This window comes from Oncorhynchus mykiss, chromosome 27 (assembly GCF_013265735.2).
Source record: "Oncorhynchus mykiss isolate Arlee chromosome 27, USDA_OmykA_1.1, whole genome shotgun sequence".
Taxonomy (NCBI): domain Eukaryota; kingdom Metazoa; phylum Chordata; class Actinopteri; order Salmoniformes; family Salmonidae; genus Oncorhynchus; species Oncorhynchus mykiss.
In genome coordinates, this window is record NC_048591.1 from 19,692,192 (window position 1) to 19,712,978 (window position 20,787).

Genomic DNA, 20,787 nt, shown 5'->3' on the forward strand with positions numbered 1-20,787 from the left:
CGTCAGCGGGGAAGACTGTTATTCTTACGGTTGTCGACAGGTTCTCTAAGGCGGCTCATTTTATTCCCCTTGCTAAGCTTCCTTCTGCTAAAGAGACGGCACAAATCATCATCGAGAATGTTTTCAGAATTCATGGCCTTCCGTCAGACGTCGTTTCGGACAGAGGTCCGCAATTCACGTCTCAATTTTGGAGGGAGTTTTGCCGTTTGATTGGGGCTTCCGTCAGTCTCTCTTCCGGCTTTCACCCCCAGTCTAACGGTCAAGCAGAACGGGCCAATCAGACTATTGGTCGCATCTTACGCAGTCTTTCTTTTCGCAACCCTGCGTCTTGGTCAGAACAGCTCCCCTGGGCAGAATACGCCCACAACTCGCTTCCTTCGTCTGCGACCGGGCTATCTCCTTTTCAGAGTAGCCTCGGGTACCAGCCTCCGCTGTTCTCATCTCAGTTCGCCGAGTCCAGCGTCCCCTCCGCTCAGGCTTTTGTCCAACGTTGCGAGCGCACCTGGAAGAGGGTCAGGTCTGCACTTTGCCGTTATAGGGCGCAGACTGTGAGGGCTGCTAATAAGCGTAGAACTAAGAGTCCTAGATATTGTCGCGGTCAGAGAGTTTGGCTCTCCACTCAGAACCTTCCCCTTAAGACCGCTTCTCGCAAGTTGACCCCGCGGTTCATTGGTCCGTTCCGTATTTCTCAGATCATTAATCCTGTCGCAGTTCGACTTCTTCTTCCGCGATATCTTCGTCGCGTCCACCCGGTCTTCCATGTCTCCTGTATCAAGCCCGTTCTTCGCGCCCCCGCTCGTCTTCCCCCCCCCCCCCCCCATCCTTGTCGAGGGCGCACCCATCTACAGGGTCCGTAGGGTTTTGGACATGCGTCCTCGGGGCCGTGGTCATCAGTACCTAGTAGAGTGGGAGGATTGGGAGGGGTACGGTCCTGAGGAGAGGAGTTGGGTTCCCTCTCGGGACGTGCTGGACCGTGCGCTGATCGAGGATTTTCTCCGTTGCCGCCAGGTTTCCTCCTCGAGTGCGCCAGGAGGCGCTCGGTGAGTGGGGGGGTACTGTCATGTATTGTCATGTTGTGTCTTGTTTCTGTCCTTTCCCTTCACCCTGTCTCCCTCTGCTGGTCGTTATTAGGTTACCTTTTCTCCTCCTCTTTCCCCCAGCTGTTCCTTGTCTCCTCCTAACTACCTCGTCACCCCTTTTCCCACCTGTTCCCTTTTTCCCTCTGATTAGTCCTCTATATCTCTCTCTGTTCCTGCTCCTGTCTTTGTCGGATTCTTGTTTGTGTTATTCATGCCTGAACCAGACTATCGTCATGTTTGCTGCAACCTTGTCCTGTCCTGTCGGAATCTGCCGGTCCATCTGAGCCTACGTTTGTTTTGTTATTAAAGAAGCTCTGTTTACGTTAATTCGCTTTTGGGTCCTCATTCACGCACCGTAACAGTCACCCCTTTAAAAGTCATTCCCCTTTCTCCTTTACTCGATATCTCCCCACAGAGTTCTGTCATACTATCCAGGTCTGTGCCAAACAGCTCGAGCTTCTACTTTTAAAAATCCACCTTTCCAGAAATAAGTCTCTCACTTTTGCCGCTTGTTATAGACCCCCCTCAGCCCCCAGCTGAGCCCTGAACACCATATGTGAATTGATTGCCCCCCATCTATCTTCAGAGTTCGTACTGTTAGGTGACATAAACTGGGATAAGCTTAACACCCCGGCCATCCTACAAACTAAACTAGATGCCCTCAATCTCACACAAATGATCAAGTAACCTACCAGGTACAACCCTAAATCCGTAATCATGGGCACCCTCATAGATATCATCCTGACCAACTTGCCCTCTAAATACACCTCTGCTGTCTTCAACTAGGATCTCAGCGATCACTGCCTCATTGCATGCGTTCGTAATGGGTCTGCGGTCAAACGACACCCCACATCACTGTCAAACGCTCCCTAAAACACTTCAGCGAGCAGGCCTTTCTAATCGACCTGGCCCGGGTATCCTGGAAGGATATTGATCCCATCCCGTCAGTAGAGGATGCCTGGTTGTTCTTTAAAAGTGCTTTCCTCACCACCTTAAAAAAGCATGCCCCATTCAAAAAATGTAGAACTAAGAACAGATATAGCCTTTGGTTCACTCCAGACTTGACTGCACTTGACCAGCACAAAAACATCCTGTGGTGTACTGCATTAGCATCAAATAGCTCCCACTTGGCTACCCAGCTTTCCACCTGGCTACCGATACCCCGGCCAACAGCTCTGCACCCCCCGCAGCGTATTGCCCAAGCCACCCCCTGCTTCTCCTTCACCTAAATCCAGATAGCTGATGTTCTGAAATCTGGACCCCTACAAATCAGCTGAGCTAGACAATCTGCATCCTCTCTAAAATTATCTGCCAAAATTGTTGCAACCCCTATTTCTAGCCTGGTCAACCTCTTTTGTATCGTCTGAGATCCCTAAAGATTGTAAAGCTGCCACGGTCATCCCGTGGCAAGGGGGTGACACTCTAGACCCAAACTGTTGTAGACATATATCCATCCTGCCCTGCCTTTCTAAAGTCTTCGAAAGCCAAGTTAACAAACAGATCAGCGACCATTTAGAATCCCACTGTACATTCTCCACTATGCAATCTGGTTTCCGAGCTGGTCATGGGTGCACCTCAGCCACACTCAAGGTCCTATATCATAACCGCCATCGATAAAAGACAGTACTGTGCAGTTGTCTTCATCGGCCTGGCCAAGGTTTTAGACTCTGTCAATCAAAGCATTCTTATCGACAGACTCAATAGCCTTGGTTTCTCAACATGACTGCCTCGCCTGGTTCACCAACTACTTCTCTGATAGAGTTCAGTGTGTCAAATCGGAGGGCCTGTTGTCCAGACCTCTGGCAGTCTCAATGGGGGTGCCACCGGGTTCAATTCTCGGGCCGACTCTTTTCTCTGTATACATCAATGATGTCGCTCTTGCTGCTGGTGATTATCTGAGCCACCTTTACGCAGGAGACACCATTCTGTATACTTCTGGCCCTTCTTTGGACACAGTGTTAACAAACCTCCAAACGAGCTTCAATGCCATGCAACACTCCTTCCATGGTCTCCAACTGCAGTTAAATGTTAGTAAAACTAAAAGCATGCTCTTCAACCGATTGCTGCCTGCACCCGCCCACCAGACTAGCATCACTACTCTGGACGGTTATGACTTAGAATTTGTGGACAACTACAAATACCTAGGTGTCTGGTTAGACTGTAAACTCTCCTTCCAGACTCACATTAAGCATCTCCAATCCAAATTAAATCTAGAATCGGCTTCCTATTTCGCAACAAAGACTCCTTCACTCATGCTGCTAAACACATCCTCGTAAAACTGACTATCCTACCGATCCTTGACTTCGGCGATGTCATTTACAAAATAGCCTCCAACACTCTACTCAGCAAATTGGATATAGTCTATCACAGTGCCATCCGTTTTGTCACCAAAGCCCCATATACTACCCACCACTGCGACCTGCATGCTCTCGTTGGCTGGCCCTCGCTACATATTCGTCGCCAAACCCACTGGCTCCAGGTCATCTATACGTCTTTGCACGGTAAAGCCCCACCTTATCTCAGCTCACCATAGCAACACCCACCCATAGCATGCGCTCCAGCAGGTATATTTCACTGGTCATCCCCAAAGCCAACACCTCCTTTGGCCTTCTTTCCTTCCAATTCTCTACAGCCAATGACTGGAACGAATTGCAAAAATCCCTGAAGCTGGAGACTTTTATCTCCCTCACTAACTTTACGCATCAGCTGTCAGAGCAGCTTACCGATCACTGCACCTGTACACAGCCCATCTGTAAATAGCCCACCCAACTACCTCATCCCCCATATTTGTATTTATTTTTTGCTCTTTTGCACCCCAGTATCTCTACTTGCACATCATCATCTGCACATCTATCACTCCAGTGTTAATGTTAAATTGTAATTATTTCACCTCTATGTCCTATTTATTGCCTTACCTCCCTAATCTTACTGCATTTGCACACACTGTACATAGATTTTTCTATTGTGTTATTGACTGTACGTTTTCTTTACCCTTTGTGTAACTGTGTTGTTTTTGTCACACTGCTTTGCTTTATCATGGCCAGGTCACAGTTGTAAATGAGAACTAGTTCTCAACTGGCCTCCCTGGTTAAATGAAGGTGAAATAAAATGTATCAGGTTTCAGCTCCTAATCTGAGTATTCATGTCTACTTCAAAAGGAATGCACCTGTTGGATTAGAGTGTATGATGTGATTCAAATGAGGAAGCTCCTGCACACAGTTTGGAAATGATCACCGTTATGAACATTCCTACCACAACTAACTTAGCCTACCTCAGTAACACATAAAAGGAGAACTCCACCAAAAAACAATCTTTTGGTATTTGTTTCATTAGTCCATTGTTGATATAGTCCCAAAATGTTTTGCATGTCAGCAATCAAGTTTTCAAGATATATAACTTACAAAATACAGAAATCTGGCTGGTATTATTAATTTTGCATCATATGATGAGAAAGTGACAACGCTAAAGAGTGTTTACACAACATGTGTGAAAATGTGTGAAAGCATGAAGAATAACTCATAAGCTACAGTTCACCATAGTATTCTCCAAAATCCATGGAAGACAACACACCCATTCACAGCTTTGTGATTATAGGACCCACTATTTATAAATGATGAACAATTTCCCCTAAGATGGTCTGGCTGTCGTTCAATAACATGCGTACAGTATCTGACTACTCACACAAGGCAGCACACGCACGCACACACACACACAAGCTGGAGTCAGTGAACACAGGAAAGGTTCTCTACATCCCTAATCCAGTTTATTCATAATGTGGTGTACTCACTGGGCCTGACACACTGCAAACAGCTGAGAGGCTGGGAAATCATGCTTAGGGTGGACAGGGAGTTATGATCAAAGTCAGATATGGTGAGTTAGAGAGACACAGGCAGAGTGAGGGAGAGTCAGTACTGTGACAGCCTGAATACAGTCAACATGTGTACTAGACTCAACAATGTACACTTCTGCACACTGGGTGAGTGGTAGACAAACAAACAGAGATTGTAAACACATACTGTCACATAAAAGGGACGCACAGTAGAGACATGGTCTAAGTTCATAAACACATAGCCTAACAAGCACTTATCAAATTCATTCTGGAATAAGCCATCTGTAATATTTCTGGTCACGAAAGTGAGAAAAGCGGAGATGGAAGTTTTAAAGGTTTAAAAATAAGGAAGTGAAACTTGTAACGGGCCTAACATATTTCACAGACCCACCCAAACCACCCTTCTGTCAGGTCTGCGATGCTAACAACATGCTATCTGCTATCACTTCTCCATCAGTAAGCAAATGCATCCAACTCTAGTCAAGTGAAAGGTATTCATGACTTAACTGCGAGTTGTTTCAATTAAAACATTTAGAAATTCAGAAACATAGTTCATAAACTACAGCCAAGAGGAACCAAGTACCCCAATGAGTCCACTACAGGCCACACAAATCTGCACCATATAACTTCCCATCCTAGCCCTTTATGTACATCCATCCAACAAAAGGACTTACTTCTTGCCCTTAATGCGATTCCTGTATCGCTGGTCCCTTCGTGACATGTCTCCCTTCAGAGACAAGGCCTTGCTATGACAATCAGGAAACAGGCTCATCTTAACAGCAGCGTATTGACCCGATAGGCTATAGCGTAAAGAGGAAACCTGTCACTGCAAACCACACCACCCCACAGCAGCACTGTCACAACCATGAATACCTTTCTCTCTTTCTCTCACGCTGAAGCTGCATTCTGGGGCCTCTTTTTTCTTTTTTAGTCACGTGTTTCCTGTCCCTGCTCTCTCTCCCCCAGCTTCCGTTGGGAGTGGTGGTGACCCTGTGACATCATAGCCTTTCCCATCCCCCCTCCTCCTGTCTGACCTCCCTTCATCCTTCTGTCTGCCAGACGGCTGGCCCCTCAGTCAAATACAACTGGCTTCTCAGTCAGTTAGCTACAACCAGCTCCTCATATTCAACCACAGTGGGATAGCCAATACTACTCAATAAATGGTCCCCCATCTCCCTAACTCTTTCTACTCATTTCCATCTCCTATTCCAGAAAGATGCCATAGGCAGGCAGAAAGGTCATTTTCCAATCGATTAAAACCCTTCTAACACACTCCCTTTTCAGTTTACCAACCTTTTCCTGCGACTCCGGTATTCCATTTTGGATGGAGGAGAGAGACAGAAGCCCCTCAGCGAATCAGGTGAGGGTTTAGAGGGAGATAACATTTCCTTTAGCCAATTAAGATGATCCTTGAAGAGGAGTCTGTGTCCTAATAGGAATCCTAACAACTCAGGTGATCTTTACAAAGGAAATGGTGTCTCTTTGTTAAGAGCTTCTGTGGGCAACCTTGTAGCTACCGCAGCACCGAGAGATAGTGTTATAGGCAGGACACAGAACAGTCCTATCAGGATACGCATGCTGTTCTAGCGCATACTGCTCCCTTCAGGTTTCAAGGTTAGGTGTCACGCTTCTCAGCTCCTTACTGATCCCCCTGCAAAAAATCCCCACTTTTAAAACACAAAAGTTTCACATCAGTGGCATGGTCAGGAGGGAGAGACAATAGAGCCTAACACATTTCAAATGAAGCGATTGGGTGACGTAAATAGTTACCAGAGCCATACATTACAGTTACAGTATACAATATTATATAATACATCATTATGTAGTTAAGAATTTAATCTGCTGTGCTATCCATTAGTTATGATTTAAAACAGATCACGTCACATGAGTCCCATTATAAACTCGGTGGTTCGAGATTTTGATGCGGATTGGCTGACAGTCGTGGCATATCAGATCGTATATCACATGTATGACAAAACACTTATTTTTACGGCTGTAATTACGTTGGTAAACAGTTTATAATAGTAATAACGCACCTCGGGGGTTTGTGATATAAGGCCAATATACCCCGGCTAAGGGCTGTCGAGGCACTCTGTATTGCGTCGTGCTTAAAAAGCATATACCACACTCCCTCGGGCCTTATTGCTTAATTATACTACATCAGTTATATGGGAAATAACACACTGACATCTAAGGCCATGCAGCAAACAGCCTTAATCCTTGTTCTAGACAGAACACTTGTCTCTAAACCCCCTGCTGGCATACTGCACTCCCCGTCACTAGGCACTTGTCAGACTGCAGGCATCAGGCAGAAGTGTTGACTCACTGTGGCTCTTTAACAGAATTCTAGTCCAACAGCATCACGCAGTGCACGGTTCGATTCTCCTACGGAGGAAAACTTCAAGTGTTTTCTCTCTCTCCCCCTCTCTCAAAGACACTCTCTAACCTTCTCTCCTCTCTCTCACCCTCCTTTCCCTCTCCTTAATCATTTCATGGCCTTGAGAAGCTGCAAGCAAAGCGCAAAGTTGATAACAAGAGAATAAAGCTACCGTAATCTAATGCTACGCTAGTAAGGCTATGTGATTGATGTTAGCTTTCAAGCATTTCAGCTTGAATGAGTAAAGCTTTTATTTTCACTTTTAACAGTGTGTCTCTTTCACAGAGATGTCAAAGTCTTTTAAGGTGAGTCTAGCTGTTATAAATTGTTGCATTTGTAAATATTGTAATTATTTCGCCACTATGGCCTATGTATTGCCTTACCTCCCTAATCTTACTACATTTGCACACACTGTATATAGATTTTTTTCTATTGTGTAATTGACTGTACGTTTGTTTATCCCATGTGTAACTCTGTGTTGTTTGTGTCACACTGCTTTGCTTTATCTTGGACAGGTAGCAGTTGTAAATGAGAACTTGTTCTCAACTGGTCTACCTGGTTAAATAAAGGTGAAATAAATAAATAAATACAACATTTAAATACTGTATATGGCTACATACAGTGAATGCATCACTTTTCAAATCAAATGTGTAGACCTTACAATGAAATGTTTACTTACAAGCCCTTAAACAACAATGCAATTTTAAGAAAAATACCCCCCAAAAATGTAAATAATAATAATTAAAGAGCAGCAGTAAAATAACAATAGCAAGGCTATATTGTCACGCCCTGCCAATAGAGAGCCCTTGGTTCTCTATGGTGTAGTAGGTCAGGGCGTGACTAGGGGGTGTTCTAGCTCAATATTTCTATGTTGGTGTTTTGTATGGTTCCCAATTATAGGCAGCTGGTAATCGTTGCCTCGCCTATTGAAATTGAACTTCAGTTCATGAAAATAAATAGCTATCCAGCTACTTAAGCCTGTTGCCCAAAGCTAACGTTATAAGTATCCAGCTAGCTTCATCTGGCTAGTGAGGCTCGACCCGACCGGGTTATGTGTTGTGAATAATAAAAGTATCTCTTTGAATGAGATGCCGACACTTACAATCAGTGGAATCATGCCATATTTAGACTAGATAATGTTAAACAAGGTTGGAATGTGAAGCAATGAAATGGGTTACCAGTCTACTTGATGACACCCACAGAACACAACTATGAAGAGTTTATGCAAATATTAGTGTTGTAGCTCTTATCGCGGGACTGTGACTGTGTGAAATCCCCTCCCCAGTCAGCCTATTGTGTGTATTGACATTCATATTACACTGTACAGCTTTACCTAAGGATTGGGGATCAATGAAAGGGGCTAACAGTCTAATCAATACCCAATATATTTTTTCTCAACGTCCTCCTCAGAGTTATCAGACTCCAAAACATCCACACAGTATTGTTTTTCCTATGGAATAGTGTTCAATACATATAGGTTGACAATAAATGTGGCTCAATTCACAGTTGTTTCAGAGTCCCGCAGTAATAGCTACGATGCTAATGTTCTCTGGGTGTCCCTGAGTAGACTGATACCCCATGTCATTGATCCACAATCCATAGGTAAGGCTGTACAGTGAAATAAGTATGCCCCCAATGCAATTCTAAATTGTAATACATCCAGTGTGATTTCAACAGATTGTTAAATGAACAAATTATTGTCTTTTGCTGATTTTATATAACAACATTCCAACCTCATTTAGCAAGATCTATTCAATTATGGCATAATTATATTATTTGTATAGTAGAATTATAGTAATTATACTATTTGTCATTTGCATCACTGTCAAAGACATACTTTTATTTTGAAGGCTAACCGCAAAGTCCACCATTGTGGCTAGCTTCACATAGATGGGTCCGATCACCATCAATCAAATAAGAACGGTCTTATAAATTAGGGTAATTTTAGATGATGACACCTAGCTATATAGTTAGCTAGTTAACGATAGCTACTGAAACAGATGATGTCATTTTGCTATGTTTTTGGGGAAGAACATTGTTTGCATCCATGAGCTAGCTAGCTTTTTTTTATGACCACCACTGTAGGTGCGCGAGACAACTTTACCAGCAACATAGCATACGTATTGATGATACGAGTGATAGTGTAATCAATGTGTAATAACTACGTAAAAAATGTATGAATGCGTTAAATTATGTGACGTGCAGTCATATTCAGGTCCTGATTGGTCAAAAAGCTTACTTGACACGTCAAATAGTGTTATTTGATGTGTATCTTTTTTGACCCAAATGGCATTCCATTTGAAACAGCACAGCAAGTAAGCTGCTAGTGGCTGGAGACTTTAATGCTGGGAAACTTAAATCAGTTTTTCCCTAATCTCTATCAACATGTTAAATGCGAGAGAGAAAAAATATCACTTGTACACCACACACAGAGACGCGTACAAAGCTCTCCCTTGCCCTCCATTTTGTAAATCTGACCATAATTATATCCTCTTGATTCCTGCTTACAAGCGAAAATTAAAGCAGGAAGCACCAGTGACTCGGTCACCAAATTCCGCCATGCCCTCTGACGAATCATCAAACAGGCAAAGTGTCAATACAGGGCTAAGATTGAATCGTACTACACCGGTGCCAACGCTCGTCCTATGTGGCAGGGTTTGCAAACTATTACAGACTACAAAAGGGAAACACAGTCGCGAGCTGCCCAGTGACAAGAGCCTACCAGACGAGCTAAATCACTTCTATGCTCGCTTCGAGGCAAGCAACACTGAGGCATGCATGAGAGCATCAGCTGTTCCAGACGATGGTGTGAACACAATCTCCGCAGCCGACGTGAGTAAGAACTTTAAACAGGTCAACATACACAAGGCCAGACGGATTACCAGAATGTGTGCTCCGTGCATGTGCTGACCAACTGGCAGATGTCTTCACTGACATTTTCAACATGTCCCTGATTGAGTCTGTAATACCAACATGTTTCAAGCAGACCACCATAGTCCCTGTGCCCAAGAACACTAAGGCAACCTGACGAAATGTCTACAGACCCGTAGCACTCACGTCCGTAGCCATGAAGTGCTTTGAAAGGCTAATAATGGTTCACATGAACACCATTATCTCAGAAACCCTAGACCCACTCCAATTTACATACCGCCCAAACAGATCCACAGATGTAAAATAGAGATTGCATCTCCACACTGCCCTTTCCAACCTGGACAAAAGGAACACCTACGTGTGAATGCTAATCATTGACTACAGCTCAGTGTTCCACACCATAGTGCCCTCAAAGCTCATGACTAAGATCCCTGGGACTTAAACACCTCCCTTTACAACTGGATCCTGTACTTCCTGACATGCCGACCCCAGTTGGTGAGGGTAGGTAGCAACACATGTGCCACGCTTATCCTCAACACTCAGGGGTGCGTGCTCAGTCCCCCCCTGTACTTCCTGTTCACCCACAACTGCGTGGCCAGGCACGACTACAACACAAGTTTGCAGACGACACAACAGTGGTAGGCCTGATCACCGTCAACAACGAGACAGCCTATAGGGAGGAGGTCAGAGACCTGGCCGGGTGGTGCCAGAATAAAAACCTATCCCTCAACGTAACCAAGACTAAGGAGGTGATTGTGGACTACAGGAAAGGGAGGACCGAGCACGCCTCCATTCTCATTGACGTGGCTGTAGTGAAGCAGGTTGAGAGCTTCAAGTTCCTTGGTGTCCACATCACCAACAAGCTGGACTGTCCAAACACACCAAGACAGTCGTGAAGGAGGGCACGACAAAGCCTATTCCCCCTCAGAAAACTAAAAAGATTTGGCATGGGTCATCAGATCCTCAAAAGGTGCTACAGCTGCACCATCGAGAGCATCCTGACCGGTTGCATCACTGCCTGGTACGGCAACTGCTCGGCCTCCGATCGCAAGGCACTACAGAAGGTAGTGGGTATGGCCCAGTACATCACTGGGGCTAAGCTGCCTGCCATCCAGGACCTCTATACCAGGCTGTGTCAGAGGAAGGCCCTAAAAATTGTAAAAGACCCCAGCCACCCCAGCCCTAGACTGTTCTCTCTACTATCGCATGACAAGCAGTACCGGAGCGCCAAGTCTAGGACCAAAAGGCTTCTCAACAGCTTTTACCGCCAAGCCATAAGACTCCTGAAGAGGTAATCAAATGGCTACCCGGACTATTTGCATTGTGTCCCCCCCCAACCCCTCTTTTACACTGCTAGTCACTTTAACTATACATTCTACCTCAATTAGCCCGACTAACCGGTGCCTCCGCAGATTGACTACCCGGATTATCTGCATTGTGTCCACCACCACATTGTGTCCCTCCGCCAAACTCTCTTTTACGCTACTGCTACTCTCTGTTTATCATATTTGTATAGTCACTTTAACCATACCTACATATACATACTACTACCTCAATTAGCCCGACTAACTGGTGCCAGTATTTAGCCTCGCTACTGCATATCGCCTCGCTACTGTTAATTTTCACTGTCTAATACTGTTGTTTTGTATTTCTTTACTTACCTATTGTGAACCTAATACCTATTTGTTAATAAAAAAAATTGCACTGTTGGTTAGGGCCTGTAAGTAAGCACTTCACTGTAAGGTCTACTACACCTGTTATATTCGGCGCATGTGAAAGAAATAGGTTTTGATTATATTTTACTGGTAATGTCGACATATGTAAATGCCAACAAAATAACGTATTGGTTAGTGTGGTGTGTGTGTGTGAGTAACCTTTAGGCAAGTCAGTTAAAAACAATTATTATTTACAATGACGGCCAAACCAGGACGACGCTGGGCGAATTGTGTGCCGCCCTATGGGACTCCCAATCACAGCTGGATGTGATACAGCCTGGATTCGAACCAGGAACTGTAGTGACACCTTTTGCACTGAGATGCAGTGCCTTAGACCACTGCGTCCATGTGTGTGTGTTAACGAATTTAACTAGAATGCTTAGAAGGCCGCTAAAATGTTAAATATTGGATATCGGTATCGGCCTAAAATGTCATATCGGTGCATCACTAGTTAAGAGCCCATAAAACGGCAGCCTCCCCTCTGGAGCCATCTTAATAAGAGGTCTTTTAAGATGAGTCCTCTGTTACACTGTAACAGTCCTTCTAGCGGTGTTGTCCTTGCTGCAGATATGAGTCAGGGTGTAGCCAGATGAGAGAAAGAGAGAGAGACACACAGAGAGAAAGAGATAGAGAAATGAATGTGCCTTATTAAGAATCCCTTACCAACATGAGACAGCATAGTGTAAAGGCTCTGGGGGGCTTTGTGTTGCACATCCTTGAGAAATGTACTTCTTTCAGCCTCGATGTGTGAGTGTACAGGTGTTTGTTAGTGTGTGTTTGTGTACATGAGTGTGTGTGTGGGTGTGTGTCTGCACGTGCATACAGTACCAGTCAAAAGTTTGGACACACCTACTGATTCAAGGGTTTTTCTTTACTTTTACTATTTTCTACATTGTAGAATAATAGTGAAAACATTTTTAAAAAACAGGTAAATGATGATAGCATCATGTGTATGAAAATCATATACAGTATGATGGTTAAAAGCCAAATAATTTGACCCATGTAAAGAGACAAGTTACCATGACTGCAGAGTCATTTATTTTTACAGTATACCTGTGGTGTGCATTCCCAACTTCTCAAGTGTCGAATGCCAAATACAAAACTCACTCCATCTACATTACATTCAACAAAGAAATCCAATTCACCCAAGAGCCAATTTACCTTAAAGTCCTTCCACTGAGGGGTATCCAAAGAGTCAAATAGTAGAGATCCAATTCACGAGGGAGAACTGAAGCTTCAGTCAATGCCATGGATGGCGACCTAACAGACCAAGTACACTACTAGGAGGAATCTTGTCAACTGGACTCTATTATCGATTGTAACATAAAACGCCTCTCTCTGAGTTCTGGGAGTGGGGTCAACAGCGAAATCTCCTTACCGGTTTTTAAAAACATAAATGAAAACTCAATAAAGCATGGTTCTGAACAGTAGGCTCCTTCACTGGCAGTGTTTGGGGAATGCTTTAGCTGCCCTCCTCCCAGGGTGCTTTGCGGTCTCTGGTTTCTCATGGTGAGCCTTGGGACTGCTGGGACGTCCCCATGCTGAGAGAGTTGGAGGATTGATCAATAGGAACAGGTCACTCCGTAAGAGCGCCACAGTATTTTCCCATGAAGCTGCTGTTATAGCTGCCGCTAGCTGCTGTTACAGCTGCCGCTAGCTGCTGTTATAGCTGCCGTGAACAGGGCACACAAACACTCTCTGCTGGCGCTCTGTGAGGACCGTGGAGTTTTTCCAAACCTGAGAATCCCAACAGCCTCCAAATAACCAATTCCAGCTATTTTCCCCCATTTTGCTTTTTTCTTCCTCCTCTTTTTTTAAATGTTTTATCAAAATTGTATAAAAATTAAAACACTCACTGAGCATTCAGTTCTATTCTATTTCAACAAGCTGACGGGACAGTGTGTTTTCATGATTTTCTTATGAAAACCTATTTTTCCTGCTGTGTTGCTTGAGGGTAGAAGGGGGACGCAGGTGGCTTTCCATAGACGTCTCCAATCAGGAAAGCAGTCTTAACACCCCCCCTTTTTCCTTTTCATGACAATCCCTTCCTCACTAAGGAGAAGGATCTGGGTCAGAAATCTATTACCTCCATATTCCAGACAGACAGGGAGAATTAGAATGTGTGACAGCACGCATAGTAAGTACCAGAACACTAAGCACAATTGGCTATAGAATTGGTAAAAAATCCCTAGCTATTCTATCTGAAGGAAGCAATTACTGTTTTTATGTTGTGGTGGTATTGAACGGATAGGACAGTGAAGGGAAGACAGGAAAGGTAAGAGGAATGCAAGTCAGGTTACAAGTTACACAGTTGAAGTAGTGGTAAATCTTGTATCTGACTTGTATGTCCCAAAAAGGTCAATGACAGTCAGATCTTCTCAAAATAACATTCGGTAGAGACTGAAGGATTTCTTACATTCCATCCACACTGGGCTCAGGTGTGAATTACATTCGGTGCTTTACCAAGTGTGAGAGAAATGTGACCTCTTTTCTGTCCTAGCCTCTTCGCAACACACATATTATGAAGATACACACACACACACACCCTACCCCCTCCCTTACCCCCCCCCACTGAAACGCAGCACTGTGGAGTAGCCAGATGTGTCTCTCCCTCTCATCTCCGGCCCATCTGTATTCTCTCTGACTCACACACACGCACACACAAACACACACGCACACACTAGTGCTGTCCCCGACAAAAAAAAAATCTTGGTCGACCGAGAGTCGTCTGCTCATTAAAACAATCGATTGGTCAAACTTTTTAAATGTGTATTTTTCTATATATAGACACACCCTATGTTTGAATAAAATTAACTATATGTAGGCTACTGAGCTTGTCCGATGCTTTAAGCACTGCGATTAAAAATGAAGACACACAAATGATTAAAGAGGGAGCCAGAGACCAACCAGAAGAAAAAAACCTGTTCCTGACCTTCCTCCCCCCACTACTGCTGGCCTTCACAGATTCTGCAGTTATGCTCCTGAAGTTGCTGGTAATAGTCAGTGGTCGGCAACCTGTGTTCGGCAACCTTTTCCATTTTGGAGTGCCAAGTTATCGTACCATTTATACAGTTTTCATATGCACATGATTTTCATATGCACATTTTCATGGAACAGCTTAATTTAATTTATAATAAAGTCTTCATATCTCAAAATATATATCATGTGGTTAATCAAAATTCTAAATTAGGCCTCCCGGGTGGCGCAGTGGTTAAGGGAGCTGTATTGCAGTTGTATTGCAACTGCACTGTTCAATTTACGGTAGCTATTATAGTGAAAGAACACCATCCTATTGTTTGAGGAGAGTGCACAGTTATGAACTTGAAAATGTATTAATAAACCAATTAGGCACATTTGGGTAGTCTTGATACAACATTTTGAACAGAAATACAATGGTTCATAAAATCTGTCTAAAACTTTGCACATACACTGCTGTCATCTAGTGGCCAAAATCTTAATTGCGCCTAGATTCCTAAGTCATATATTGTCCTTTATCTTGCATTTCAAAGATGATGGTACAATTTTTTAAATTTAAGTAGCAATTTGATGACTTGTTTGTTTAATTATTACAAGTTTTGATTTGGTGCATCGGTGGAGAGAAGACCACGAAGTCTCTTTTCCTGTACTATCATCGGATTATAGAGGTGAGTTGTCTTTGCAATGTCTGACAGTGAGAAGTTTTGAGGCAGACTTAACTCATTGCCCAGAGCTATGGTCTTTCCCCCTGTTAGGTATAGCGCCGTGTTCCCACTGGGGGCACGTTGTGCATTGTTTGTTATTTTTGTGTGGTGATAACGGTCAGAGCAGATGTCTCGGAAGCATCTGTGGTTCGGGGTTAGTTACCAGCTGGTTCCACCGTGACAGCAGGCTCTAGTGCATCAATACCCGCCGCAAAGCCACCGAAGACTAGGGTTAAGTTTAACAATAGGATTTGGGGAAACTCAAGTCATACTCATCTGTTTTTGCACTGTTAAGTCAGCTATGTACTTGTTCTGTAGTCAATGTACTCATTAAGGCAGTTCAAAGTTTGGGCTACTAATCTGTTCATTTGATAGCAGCATTATGGCGTCTATTGAGGATTTTGTCCATGCTCCTTCTGAAGAGTTGCTTATGCAGTTTACAAGGAGCAGCTTTTGAAGTTGAGTGAGTATTTTGTTGAGATTAGTGACAAATGTCTCAAGGATACAGTGAAGTCGATTCTGTCAGCTATTTTGCTTTCAGCTGGTATTTTGAAGGCAGAATTGAGTGAACCTAGTCCAGCTGTATTGGATGTACCAATTGTGTCTAGTGCTGGTTTGACATTTGAGTAGAAAAATAGTTACTTTTATTGTAGCTAAATCATGACAAAGATCCGGAAAGGTTGAAGCAGGATACGGAACAAGCTAAACTGTGGTTACAACATCAGTCAGAGAAGGCAAGCTTTCAGGTGAATTTTCTTTTGAGAATGGCTACTCAACCTCCCCAATGGGACGCTCTTCCCTTGGTCGTTCTCCACCATTTGATGTTGCTGGTAATCTCCGGGTGTTGCCTATATTTACAGAAAAATATCCTCATCTATTTTTTATGTTATTTGAATGTGTAGCAGACTCTCGGGCTTGGCCTGATGCAGACCGTACTTTGATGCTACAGTGTGTTTTGACCAATGAGGCTAAGGAGGCTAACTCATCTCTTAGAGCTACAGAGGGTGACGATTACCTAAAGGTTAAAACTGCTGTCCTGCATGCTTACGAGTTGGTCCCTGAAGTGCATCGACAGTATTTCAGAATGTTGAAGAAAGGTGAAAACTCAACATGGGACTGTTTCTCACGGGATTTGTTAACTCAATTCATCGTCACTTGTTTGGAAGATTTGTGCAACCTGGTTGTCCTTGAACAATTTTAAGAATCTGTCCCTGATCGTCTTGCTACCTATATAAATTAGTGCATCTGAAGCTGCTGTTTTGGCAGATGAGTACGTACTGACCCACAAAAGCAGTTTTGGAGCATCCCATATGCGAGATGGGGGCAAAGGAACAGTTCAAGTGGATTTCGGTCAGCAAATTCCTTTGGTTCTGGTAATGACATATACATCTAGATCCGAACGTGGTTCATGTGGACAGAATGATGTAAGTAAAATCTGTAATTATTGTCAAGGTAAAGGCCACTGGAAGAACGAATGTCCTGTCCTTTGGTAAAACGGTCAGCAGATTGGCCAGAACAAATGTAAAACCTGTTGCGTTAGCTGGGCCTGTTCCTCATCTTAATTCAGTTGCGCAAGCTCAAGAATTGTCCAAACCTTTTAGTACTGATTATTCGCCGTTTGTCACAGAGGGCTATGTTTCACTATTGGGAAGTGATGTGCAAGTGCCAGTAAAGATTCTGCGAGACACTGGTGTCTCTGAATCGTTTGTTTTGGAGTCTGTTCTGCCTTTTTCTCTGGAGACAGATACAGCAATCAGTGTCCTGATTCAAGGGATAGGTTTGAATACATTGTCTGTACCCTTGCACAAAGAAAGACATTTCCGCTTCCCTCAAAACATGCCATGTTTGTCAGCTGACTGGGAAGCCTAATCAGATGTTAAGGCCAGTCCCGCTACAACCTATTCCTGTTACAGGCCAGCCATTTGAGCATTTGATTATTGATTGTGTTGGACCCTTAAAGAAGTATCACAAGAGAGCACTGGATTCAGTCCTAATGACCTTGTTTTTTGGTCATACTCTGCGTGGTCCCTTAAAGGATAACTCCTTAAAGGAGGATTAGAAGGTGGTTGAGCCTCCCCCAAATAGGTGTTATATGTTAGTGGTTTCTGACACAGGTTGTATGCAGCTTGTGAAATGGCTTAAGAAAAACTAGAATCCTCTCAGGTGAGGATGAAAAGGTTGTTTGACCGGCGAGCTGAGCCTTGACAATTTAGTGAGACCAAAATGGAGCTCTTTGAATACTTATTTCCCTCATTAAAATGCTAATTTTATCAATTTAAAATCAATTTATAACATTTTTGACATGCGTTTTTCTGGATTTTGTTGTTGTTGCTATTCTGTCTCTCACTGTTCAAATAAACCTACCATTAAATTTTAGACTGATCATTTCTTTGTCAGTGGGCAAATGTACAAAATCAGCAGGGGATCAAATACTTTTTCCCCTCACTGTACGTCCCTTGGACTTAAGTACATGCTAAAGTACATTAAGTGTATGATTAAGTACATGCTAGTTAATGATATCGCTGTTCCATCATTCTCCAGTTAGGCCTCCCCATGTCTCTTGGTGAACAAGTCAGATGGTTCCCTTAGATTTTGCACTGACTACCGGAAGGTTAAGTGTAACAACCTGACTGTTACCCACTCTCAAGGATGGAAGATTGTGTTGACCAGGTTGGTTCTGCCCGGTGTGTCAGCAAGTTTGATTTGCGGAAGGGTTACTGGCAGGTGCCTTTGTCATCAAGAGCTTGTGAAATATGTTTTTATTACTCCTTCAGGTCTTTTCTCCTATACGGTCATGAGTTTTGGCCTACGCAACGCTCCTGCTACGTTTCAGAGTCTTATGAATATGGTGATCTCTGACCTTGAAAGCTGTGCTGTTTATCTAGATGATGTGGTTGTTTAAAGTGACACTTGGGAGTGACATCTGGTGCGGATACGGACTCTGAGTGTTTAGCTGATGCCTGTCCCACTGTGAACATAGCCAAATGTGAGTTTGCCCAGGCAACAGTGACCTACCTCGGCAGAGTGGTCGGGCAGGGTCATGTTGTCCTGGTGCGGGCTAAAGTGGCCGCTATCGACCTGTTTCACCGCCCACCACCAAGAAGGAGCTGCAACGCTTCCTAGGTATGGTTGAGGATTATCGGGGGTTTTGCTGCAACTTCTCCACAGTTGTAGCACCTCTGACTGATCTGTTGAAGAAGAGGGCTGATTTCATTTGGTCTTCCTGCTGTCAGAGTGCTTTTGAAAATGTGAAACTGCTTCTTAGTTCTGACCCTGTGTTGGCTGTCCCACGATTGGTACAGCCTTTCAGCCTATATGTGAATGCCAGTAATGTGGGGGCAGGTGCCGTGTTGCTTGAAGCAGGTGGAGGTGTTGAACATCCTGTTAGCTATTTCTCCTGAACGTTTAACAGCTATCAGTTGAATTATTCAGTGGGGGAGGAGGCCCTTGCCTTAATCTGGGCGTTGCATCATTTTGAGGTACAGTGCCTTGCGAAAGTATTCGGCCTCCTTGAACTTTGCGACCTTTTGCCACATTTCAGGCTTCAAACATAAAGATATAAAACTGTATTTTTTTTGTGAAGAATCAACAACAAGTGGGACACAATCATGAAGTGGAACGACATTTATTGGATATTTCAAACTTTTTTAACAAATAAAAAACTGAAAAATTGGGCGTGCAAAATTATTCAGCCCCCTTAAGTTAATACTTTGTAGCGCCACCTTTTGCTGCGATTACAGCTGTAAGTCGCTTGGGGTATGTCTCTATCAGTTTTGCACATCGAGAGACTGACATTTTTTCCCATTCCTCCTTGCAAAACAGCTCGAGCTCAGTGAGGTTGGATGGAGAGCATTTGTGAACAGCAGTTTTCAGTTCTTTCCACCGATTCTCGATTGGATTCAGGTCTGGACTTTGACTTGGTAATTCTAACACCTGGATATGTTTATTTTTTAACCATTCCATTGTAGATTTTGCTTTATGTTTTGGATCATTGTCTTGTTGGAAGACAAATCTCCGTCCCATCTCAGGTCTTTTGCAGACTCAATCAGGTTTTCTTCCAGAATGGTCCTGTATTTGGCTCCATCCATCTTCCCATCAATTTTAACCATCTTCCCTGTCCCTGCTGAAGAAAAGCAGGCCCAAACCATGATGCTGCCACCACCATGTTTGACAGTGGGGATGGTGTGTTCAGCTGTGTTGCTTTTACGCCAAACATAACGTTTTGCATTGTTGCCAAAAAGTTCAATTTTGGTTTCATCTGACCAGAGCACCTTCTTCCACATGTTTGGTGTGTCTCCCAGGTGGCTTGTGGCAAACTTTAAATGACACTTTTTATGGATATCTTTAAGAAATGGCTTTCTTCTTGCCACTCTTCCATAAAGGCCAGATTTGTGCAATATACGACTGATTGTTGTCCTATGGACAGTCTCCCACCTCAGCTGTAGATCTCTGCAGTTCATCCAGAGTGATCATGGGCCTCTTGGCTGCATCTCTGATCTGTCTTCTCCTTGTATGAGCTGAAAGTTTAGAGGGACGGCCAGGTCTTGGTAGATTTGCAGTGGTCTGATACTCCTTCCATTTCAATATTATCGCTTGCACAGTGCTCCTTGGGATGTTTAAAGCTTGGGAAATCTTTTTGTATCCAAATCCGGCTTTAAACTTCTTCACAACAGTATCTCGGACCTGCCTGGTGTGTTCCTTGTTCTTCATGATGCTCTCTGCGCTTTTAACGGACCTCTGAGACTATCACAGTGCAGGTGCATTTATACGGAGACTTGATTACACACAGGTGGATTGTATTTATCATCATTAGTCATTTAGGTCAACATTGGATCATTCAGAGATCCTCACTGAACTTCTGGAGAGAGTTTGCTGCACTGAAAGTAAAGGGGCTGAATAATTTTGCACGCCCAATTTTTCAGTTTTTGATTTGTTAAAAAAGTTTGAAATATCCAATAAATGTCGTTCCACTTCATGATTGTGTCCCACTTGTTGTTGATTCTTCACAAAAAAATACGGTTTAATATCTTTATGTTTGAAGCCTGAAATGTGGCAAAAGGTCGCAAAGTTCAAGGGGGCCGAATACTTTCGCAAGGCACTGTATATGTGGGGTCGGGTGTGGTCCCTATTGTGGTTTACACTGACCACAACCTCTTTCCTGCACACCATGCTTTCCCAAATGCGCTGGTGTTTGTTCCTGCAGGGCAATAAATTGCAATGTCCATACTGTGAGACG

At 43.7% G+C, this 20,787-nt stretch overlaps 1 protein-coding gene across 4 annotated transcripts in view; it reads right to left on the bottom strand.

Moving 5' to 3' along the window:
- The window catches only part of LOC110507118 (LIM domain kinase 1), an 83,031-nt gene that overhangs the window by 49,354 nt on the left and 12,890 nt on the right, over positions 1-20,787 (bottom strand). Inside the window, exon 1 of one of the 4 annotated variants that reach the window (XM_036964952.1) lies at positions 5,583-5,767. The exons of the other annotated variants lie outside the window; for them this stretch is intronic. Within the exon in view, the coding sequence (XP_036820847.1) occupies positions 5,583-5,680 (98 nt within the window). The 5' untranslated portion in view covers positions 5,681-5,767. Of the gene's footprint in view, positions 1-5,582; positions 5,768-20,787 lie in introns of those variants that run through there. 4 annotated transcript variants of the gene reach the window in all.